At 43.7% G+C, this 9,788-nt stretch overlaps 1 protein-coding gene across 1 annotated transcript in view; it reads left to right on the forward strand.

Moving 5' to 3' along the window:
* The window catches only part of CEP55 (centrosomal protein 55), a 25,003-nt gene extending 18,772 nt beyond the window's left edge, over window positions 1–6,231 (forward strand). The window contains exons 6-9 of the mRNA XM_059395908.1: window positions 578–891; window positions 2,188–2,259; window positions 3,166–3,291; window positions 5,111–6,231. Coding sequence (XP_059251891.1) covers window positions 578–891; window positions 2,188–2,259; window positions 3,166–3,291; window positions 5,111–5,311 — 713 coding nt within the window. The 3' untranslated portion in view covers window positions 5,312–6,231. The remainder of the gene's footprint in view (window positions 1–577; window positions 892–2,187; window positions 2,260–3,165; window positions 3,292–5,110) is intronic.
* Window positions 6,232–9,788: the final 3,557 nt, after the last annotated feature.

The raw sequence follows: 9,788 nt of genomic DNA on the forward strand, positions 1-9,788 counted from the left end.
TGCTTGTGTTCCCTCTCTCACTATGTCTCTGTCAAATAAATAAATAAAATCTTAAAAAAAAAAAAAAAAAGGAAAGAAAGAATATTAGAGTAAGATTTTAGTGGTGGGCTAAGTCTAATTTCTTTCTTTCGTGATATAGTGTTCTCTGTGTGTACATGTTTTATCAAAGTAATAGAAGCTCTTGTTAGAGTAATTTGATAGTAATGTAGAAGGGCCTCGCCTCTCTTTCCTTCCCATCCCAGTTGCTCTTTCTCCCTCCCATCAGGGCTGCTGCTTTTAACATTTTTGTTTTTAATTTTGGTAATTATATATATAAATAATGAGCTTATGTCTCCATTTGTTGATTTATCTTCTTTAGACATTAGTTACTTTCCCTTCCCATAGAATAGCTATATTACGGTTTCCAGTCCTTCTGTTTTTTAGGTTTACTTCAAATAATGAACCTGAATTCTCTCTTGTTCCGTCAGCAACCCTATCTCTTCATTTTGTAAGATCTGTTTTATAGAAATATATGTAGTTTTAACTTCTCAGGAATATTATTATATAAAGTGTGTTGTGCCTGATGTGTTTGTCAAAGGTTATCTTCAAGAAGAAAAGCAAAAATATTACAACCATCTTTTGGCAAATGCAAAAAAGGATCTTGAGGTTGAACGACAGACCATAACTCAGTTGAGTTTTGAACTTAGTGAATTTCGAAGAAAATACGAAGAAACCCAAAAAGAAGTTCAAGACTTAAATCAACTGTTGTCTTCACAAAGAAAGGCAGATGTACAACATCTGGAAGACAATAGGCATAAAACAGAGAAAATACAAAAGCTCAAGGAAGAGAATGATATTGCTCGGGAAAAACTTGAAGAAGAGAAGAAGCGATCGGAAGAGCTCTTATCTCAGGTGAGTCCAAGTAAGACTTTCCATGCTCCCGAATTCAAAATTGTCACGGTACCTACCAGTGTCAGGGACTATTTTAACCACTAGGGAACCAGCAAGGAACAAAACAAGTTCCTGCCTTGCATGGGATTCTTCTTTAGAATGGAAACAGACCATAAGCAAGCACCAAAATTACCAAATAAATTCAAGAATATAAAGCAGGACAACATGACACGGAGAAATTAGGGGCCAGAGATGGTATTTGGATAAATGCCTTTTGGCAAGAAGGAACCAGTCAGTTGAGTGACTGGGAATTCCCTCCTGTACACAGAGGCTCTCTGTGAGAAGGAGGTACGGGTGTATGAGAAGCCAGAAGGTGTGAAGCGAAGAGGGGAATCGGCACTGGTTCCCAGGCTGGCCCTTTGATCATGAAGACAGTTTGCTCAAGTGAGTTTACACAGCACCTTCCATGTTCTTATACTCACCACCTTCTGCCAGGATGTCTGTGTCAGTGACAGTGGAGTTGCTAAGTTAGGATGATTAGAACCGCATACTACTGCAGCAGAAACCATTCATTGAAATCTTGCTGGGCAGCATGGGATAGTATAAAAAACATTATTCAGGGTCCATACCTGGCCTGTAGTTCAGGACGTGTGGCCTCAGGAAAATCAGCTACCTTCTCTGACTTGTAGATCTCTGATGTGTCAAATTAGTCACAACAATCTCTTTTTGCTTCCTGGGACTTTTGTGAAGGTCAGCTGGGAGAATGTGAAAGTGCTTTGTAAAATCAAGGGGCTGGGCAGATGTTCATTTTTGTTACTATTGGAATAGGAAGTCATTTTTAAACATCTGAAAGTTGAGAGAGGGATTAAAACACAGTCTGTAACATTTGCCCTCTTAGTCTTTACCACCCTGGCTTCTGCCTACAGGCGCAAGCCGTGATATTTACAAAAGATGAAGCAGAAATGGTCGGGAATTTTATTCCACCTCTGCAGGCAAGGAGGGCAAGACACTGCCAGCTTTGTTATCCTACTCAGAAATATTAGTGGATTTTAGAACTTCCAGGGAAGTGGGTGTGTGTACTGCAGAGTTGGGTGCTGTTCCTTGACGTCGTGCAGTCTGCCCCAGGGATCTCTCAGCCAGGGCGGGACTGCTCAGCTGCTTCAGTCGATAGCCACCCGACAGGCAGTGGCCGTGACTCAGCCCGGCGAGCAGGTGTGGTCCCCAGTAGAGATGTGAGATTTGTGAGCCTCTCCTGCATCCCAGCTCATGCAGTAAAAGATCATATATGACAGTGTTGGCTCTGTTTACATCTGACAGGTCCAGTTTCTTTACACATCTCTGCTAAAGCATCAAGAGGAACAAACAAGGGTAGCTCTGTTGGAACAACAGGTACTTCTCAGGGTTGCTGCTATATTTGACTAAACTTGTTAGGAAATGGGATGTTTCCTCACATTTGCCCTGTTCTGTGAAGAACCATTTGAAAGTCATGAGGTTTTTTTTGTTTTTTTGTTTTGTTTTGTTTTTTTAGAGTGGAACCAATTGAGCAGGGGGTAGGGGGTAGGGGCAAGGGCATGGGGAGAAAGAATCAACTTAAGCAGGTTCCATGCCCATGCTCCATGCGGGGCTCAATCTCACAAACCCAAGATCATGACCTGAGCCAAAGTCAAGAGTTGGACACTTAACCAACTGAGCAAGCCAGGTGCCCCTGCAAGATGTTTTTAATAAACTCTAATAACAGCAAAAAATTAGTGACTGTCTGATAGTCATGTATTCCTGTCTTTAAGATAAGCCAAATTGGCTGAGATGGCAATTGTTTGACAGGGTGATGTTGGCCTGGGAAAATTTTACTCTTCCCCATGCAGCTTCTGTAGTTCCTACTCTAGCCTAATGGGATCTCCCCGAGAGGGCTACCTTATAACTTCCAGAGAACTCAGAACAGAGAGCAGAGGTTTTCAGTGTATTCCAAACCAGGGAGCAGCCATCGCTTTCCCTTCTTTCCCTTCCCCACAAAAGGGGGGTGGGGGGGTGAGAAAGTCCAACCAGCAACTTCTGAAGCTCCTCCTCACTCACCTACACTTAGTGTGGGCTTTGCTCCTTGGATAAACCGAAAACTGAACTGAACTGAACTGAACTGTAGCTGTAGCTTCTTCATTTAGCAACATCTCATTGTCCTCAGATGAATTCTTGCTGGGAGGGCACACGCTTGCCTCTAATAAAAACGTTCAAGCTTCTAGTCAGGGGAACTGGACAGTATATATTAACCCATGATTTCCTTGTCCCGGGCATTTGTTCCAGATGCAGGCATGTACTTTAGACTTTGAAAATGAAAAACTTGACCGTCAAAATATGCGGCACCAGCTGCATGTCATTCTTAAGGAGCTCCGAAAAGCAAAAAATCAAATAACACAGTTGGAATCCGTGGTGAGTCTGGAATGGTTAAACTAAAACTCATTTTCTTCTTTCTCTTTCTTTTTCTTTCTCTTGCTACCATTTTCTCATTTTCCCATTGATTTATCAGACTGGTTCCCAAACTAGGAGGATATAACTTAAGAGTGGCTATTTCTCAAATCATAGGCAGAACCCCTGCTTCATCTGAAGCCAGTGCCTTTTGAGCATCAATTCAGAGCCCTGGAAAGGGACATTATGTGCCTCTGCATCGTGCCAGCCTTGGCGGTACCTGGGATCGTGTCTGTCCCCTAACTCCCACCACCCCCTAGTGTAGCATGTGGATTCTTTTTTTTTTTTTTTTTTTCTGGGGCAAAGGGGAGAAAGACGGAAGGAGCATGTGGATATGTGGATTCTTGAGGCAGGACACAGGGGCTGCCCTTGGGGAGTGTGGGGGGAAGGGAGCGCAATTGTAAATCCTCTACTGAAACTATGTTTTTCTATTTAAAAAGAAAGGAAGAAATGCCATTTTTAGTGATAATGGATTGTTCCTGTTAATACACTGTTTTAGGCATATTGAGCTAAGCACATTTTGTGGGTTACATTGAACACATAATCATTTAAAACATAAACCATTTAAATAAGACTTTTTTCTATGAGAAAGTAATTTTTGACTTACTGTTTTCATCTTACTAATAAACTTTTCGACCAAGCTTGTTGGGATCCATGTTTGTTTATGTTTATGTCCCATCAGCACATATTTCATACATGATCCTAGTAGGGCAGAATATTTGCGGATGGCAAAATGTTACGAATAGAATTCCTCAGTTGTTGAAGGAGGAAAAAAACCCAGTTGTTAAAAAAATCATTTGTAGCTTCTTTATGAATCAAAGACAAAATACATTTTGACTGTTTTTAGTACATAATTGATTTTGACGATTTATATTATTTGAAGTTGAAATTTATAATTAATTTCTGTTACTGTTTTTCAAAGTATAGGAAGCTGGAGGGTATACAAAAGAATCCATAGTTTTCCTGTGCTTTTGTGTCCCTGCTGTCATTTCATCTTTAGAGTGTACTGTACGTTATTCCTTTTTAGACTATCAACTAGTCTAAGTTCCTCAAAAAAAAAAAAAAATGGAAAAGGAAAGTTATGAAGGTAATATGCAATACTTTTCATCATTTCTGTGTGTAACCTGTTTGATCAGCTAACATTTTTTGCTACTTTTAATTCTTTTTTTTTTAAAGATTTTATTTATTTGACAAAGAGAGACTCTCTCGCTGAGTCTCTCAAGCAGGGGGAGTGGGAGAGGGAGAAGCAGGCTTCCACTGAGCAGAGAGTCTGATGAGGGGCTCCATCCCAGGACCCTGTAATCGTGACCTGAATAGAAGGCAGGCACTTTTGGGTTGAGCCACCCAGGCACCCCTATGTTATTTACTTATTTATTTTTTTTATGGCTGAACTTGCCCCTTTAAAAAAAAAACCTAGCAAATTTTGTTAGCCTCGTTACATGGGTCTCCCTCTACGTTTGGGTCTAAGTATTTTATTTTCTTTTTTTAAAAGATTTTTTAAATTATTTATTTGACAGAGAGAGAGATCACAAGTAGGCAGAGAGGCAGGCCCAGAGAGAGAGGAGGAAGCAGGCTCCCTGCTGAGCAGAGAGCCCCATGTGGGGCTGTATCCCAAGACCCTGAGACCATGACCTGAGCTGAAGGCAGAGGCTTAACCCACTGAGCCACCCAGGTGCCCCGGCTCTAAGTATTTTAATAAAACCTATCCATGTAGACGCCCAATCCTAGTACTTTGTGGGTCATCTGGGTAATTTATAACCACCTCCAATCATTTATTTTTCAGAAGCAGCTTCGGGAGCTTGCCTTCACAGAGCCACTAGTCACTTTCCAAGGAGAGTCTGAAAACAGAGTAAAAGTTGCCTCACCAAAAAGTCCCTCTGCTGCACTCAATGAAAGCCTGGTGGAATGTCCCAAGTGCAATATACAGTATCCAGCCACCGAACACCGGGATCTCCTCGTCCATGTTGAATACTGTTCCAAATAGCAATATAATTATTGTTTTTGTGTCAAAAGGTTCAATACTGTATCTTATGTTCGTTTATGGACATTTTGAATTACTTGTTTCACGTCTCCTATAAGAAACTGCATCTCTCCCTTTGAGAGTCTGGCACAGGAGAGAATCATTGTATTTTGGGGGCTGCTTTGCATTTTCCTTGGCAATGATACCTCCCTGAGATGGTTCATCTTCAGGTTTCGGTGACCGAATGTGTGAGCTGAGACAGCTGATCCTTTGCACTGTTAAAGTACTTGATGAGGAAAAGATATTTCAGGTGATTGCTTGTGCGCTAAATCTGTTGTACCAGCAAGCAAATATTTTATGTTTTGTAGATTTTTAAAAATCAAAGTTAACTAACCAAGAATCTTACTGTGTTGGCTTTTGTTATCCGAGATTTGTAAACCTACAATTCTGATTTTCACGACCATTATAAGGTGGTAATACTTACTATATCTTTCCCTTTCTTTTATAAGGCGGTTATTAGAAAAGTTGGAAATTTTCTTGAACTTTTTTTGCTGCTCCCTGTTGAAACCAAGCTGTGTTCAAAGCACAAAGCAGATTCTGCTTAAGGAATACTCAGTGGCTACACAGTGTTCTCTTTCACGCTAACCGGCTATAACTTCAACTTGAATTTCATTAGCACATGTTGGTCAGTTAAAGATGTTAAAATGAATTTTAGCAAAACCATCTAGCCCTCTCATTTGATTGGCAGGTATTTATTTATTTTTGGCACTCAAGGTTGGGCAATGTAATGAGCAGATATTTGCTTATCTGAATATATATTTTTATACATGTGAGTGTAAACCCCTAATTTTTTTTTATTTCTTCAGGTTTTCTAAAATGCTGGACACTGGGCTACTGTTAGTAATATAAAGGAGAAAAGAATAAAATTATTTAATAAGTTTTAATATGTCTAGTGTATATCTGCATAGATAGGTATTCTCAGATTTCTACCCTGAGAGGTGTGCCTGTGTAAGGACTCACAGTGTAAAATGATAAGGTAGTTAAAGATTTTTTGGAAGCAAAAACTATAGGAGGCTCAGAAATGTTAAGCAGAATCCCCACAATCACTTAAAAAAGAAACACACGCATTCTTGGGTCTCAAACTCCTAAGTTAGCTCCAAAGCCAATCTTCTTTCTACCCCGCCAGAAAACCCTCCTGAATTCTCCAAACTCCATATACTTAGGTGATACTATAAACAGAGTAGTGGAATGTTCCTTAAGTCAGAGAGGACAAGAGCAGGACACACTAACTGATCCCTTCCATCCATCTGGTCTGAGAAGTTCTGCCATGTCCAACCTCTGCTCTGCCTGTTCCGCGGATCCCTGCTATGCTAGTTCAACACCTCTAATCCCATTCTCCAAACACCTGTTGAACGCCCACTGCACACACATCACCGGGCTCAGTATCAGTGACACGGTGATAATAAAATCCAGCCCCATCTTCATCCTCTAGTAGGGGAGGCCAGTATTTAACAAATAAGTATAACACATTCTAGGAGGTTCTACAGTCGAGGTATATGGAGGGGACAGAAACTGCCTTATTCCAACAACTGAAGGTCTTACTCTCGAAAGATGCAAACCTTATACTAAGATAAATGTAAGAAAAAGAGTAAAACAAGACTAAGAAGTAAAATGGAGCCACTCTTAAGGGTAGCCTGCACGGCAGGCCATGGAGTGCTTCTGCGAGGAGAGCCGGGGCTGAGCACAGGGAAACAGACCGGCCCGCCACTCCCGTGGTTCACACAGACAGGGAACCGCCAAGGGAAACCCCACCGGGGTGCTGGGGTGTGGAGGCTGTGGAGAACTCTCTCCCCTGTGCCTCCCTGGAGAGGAAATCATGTAACGCAGGGACCGCGCCTCTGCAGGGCCTTACCGTGAGCGCAGCGGCGGTTCCTCTGCCGGTTCCTTGCACGGCGCTTCGGTGTGGTGAGCGATGTCCCCGCTGGGGGCCTTCCAGGAATCCTCGGTGGCACGCAATGCCATACCCTCTCAATAAGGAGCTTTCTTCTGCTCTCGCTGATCCCAGAGCAAACGTGGGAGTCCGGGGCATCCACTCAGATGCAACCTGGGACACGAGCTACGTGTGGGAGCGAGGCAGCCGGCCAGCTGGGACCCATGGAGGCTGGAAATGGTGCCTTTGCTTTAAGGAGGTGCAGCTGCTCTGCGCCAGCCCGTGTCCTACGCCCGCCCGTGTCCTACGCCCGGCGTGCGGACGACCTTTCAGATTTTCCAGGAGAAATCTGGAGTGTTTAAATGCGAAATCCTCCAATTTCTAAGTGTTGAAAAATTAAAAACAACACTCAGTGAGCCACGTTCCCCATTTATAACCTTTGTTTAGAGCATCCAAATGGGCCAACAGCAGCGGTGGTTGGCTTACCCGGAGGCAGGCAGGCAGGGAGCTAAGGCTCTTGGTCCTACCTGCTGTCTTGGGACTGAAGTGTCCCCAAGTCCAGTCCAATCACTCTTAGACTGTCCAGGGGACACAGGGAATGTGGCCCTCCCTGGCCGTTCCCTCCCACCTGGCCTTTGGCTTTCTTTTTGTGGCTACCCGTCCCAAACAGAACTGGCTGGCTGCCAGCACTTCCTGGCTACCCAGTGCTTCCCAAACCTGACACCTGAGGGAAACTGTGGGCTGGAAGGGAGCTAGGAGATCATTTACTTGAGCGTTTTGGGTCCAGGAAATCACATCATCCTTGGAGCATGTTGCAAATGTTGGTTTCTTGGCCTTGCCTGGATCTCCTAAATCAGAATGTCTGAGGGGATGGAGCAAGGAATGTGTGTTATTGACAAGTTCTCCAGGGCAATCTGGTGTTTTACTCAAGGCTGAGAACTGCCATCTAGTCCAATCTTGACTTCTGATGAAACACTGTCCCAGAGAAGGAGGGTGCTTTGTGCGTCGGCAAGAAAGCGAAGGAGGGGGCACCTGGATGGCTCAGTGGGTTAAGCCTCTGCCTTCGGCTCAGGTCACGGCTATCTCAGGGTCCTGGGATGGAGCCCTGCTTCGGATGCTCTGCTCAGCAGGAAGCCTGCTTCTCCCTCTCCCACTCCTCCTGCTTGTGTTCCCTCTCTCTCTGTCTCTCTCTGTCAAGTAAATAAAATCTTTAAAAAAGAAAGAAAGAAAGAGCAAGTGAAGGAGGCCCAGGCTTTCAAAGGCAGTGGTCATGAGAGCCCCTGCCCCTTTGGCTTGTGTGCCATGATTCCAGCCAAACTACCTATTCCAAGATTCTCAATGCTCCGTCTTCCTAAGGCAAATCCAGTGGTCTATTGGCCTGGATGTCTTTATTTTTCCTTATCCTCTGTGCTGTGCTCTCTGCCTTGAATCTAATGATATGTTGGCTTTGGAAATGGGAAATACTAGCAAGACCTCCAAGTGGACAACAGTGGTGGCATCCAAACCAAGGTGACAGATCAGGGATTTGCTCAGAAGAGATGAAGAAAGGATCAAAGACAGCCTTGGACAGCATTCTGTAGTCCAAAAGTAGGGGGGAGCACTCCGACAATCTAATGTTGCATCTCCCAAACCAAGAAACCAGTGAAAGAAGGAATGGCATACCCCTTAGAGATTGAGTTAGTATCTCGTAATAACCTTCACCTTCTTGTATATTCATTCATTCAGGCTCAGTATATTCACTTAACCCCAGGATCAGCACACCTTCCTCAACAATTTTTTTTTAATTTTTTAAAGATTTATTTATTTGACAGAGAGAAATCACAAGTAGACAGAGAGGCAGCCAGAGAGAGAGAGGGAAGCAGGCTCCCTGCTGAGCAGAGAGCCCGATGCGGGACTCGATCCCAGGACCCTGAGATCATGACCCGAGCCGAAGGCAGCGGCTTAATCCACTGAGCCACCCAGGCGCCCCCCTCGACAATGTTTTAACAGGTATTTACAGGTAAGTCTCCTGAAGAAATCTTCCCCATTTCAGAGGACGTACCAGGCTCTGACCTCCTTATTTGATTCAGCCAACATTTAGCCTGTCTGCAACGGGCGTGGTGCCGTGTAAGACCCTAGAGCTAGAGAGAAGAGTAGCGCGGGGCCCAGGGTTAGCAGAGCCAAGGCGATGGATGCAGATCAGTGACAGCCCAGTGAGGTCAGTCACCCCACCGTGGAGAGAGGAGAGGCTTTCTGAAGGAGGTGATGACTGAGCTAGGTCTAAGAAAACAAGTAAGATTCAAGAATTAATGGTGTTTGTTCCCAGACTTATGGCGAAGGTAAATCATTAAACAGAACGTAAAGAAAATGGCCTGGGTCATACAAATCATTTTCTGATGACAAAGGGTGAGGGTGTAGATAAAGGGCAGTAGCGCAGAACCAGATCCCGACACCGTGGAAGGCGTTTCTTCATAGCCTCCTAACTTGCCGTCAAGAGTCACGTAGCCACAAAGATAGAGAAAGCAGACTGTTTTGAATGCAAAAATACAAAGGAGATATAACAGAGGTTTTAATTAAATTTTTTAAAAAGAT

The sequence above is a fragment of the Mustela nigripes genome, chromosome 4, assembly GCF_022355385.1.
Source record: "Mustela nigripes isolate SB6536 chromosome 4, MUSNIG.SB6536, whole genome shotgun sequence".
Classification (NCBI taxonomy): Eukaryota; Metazoa; Chordata; class Mammalia; order Carnivora; family Mustelidae; genus Mustela; species Mustela nigripes.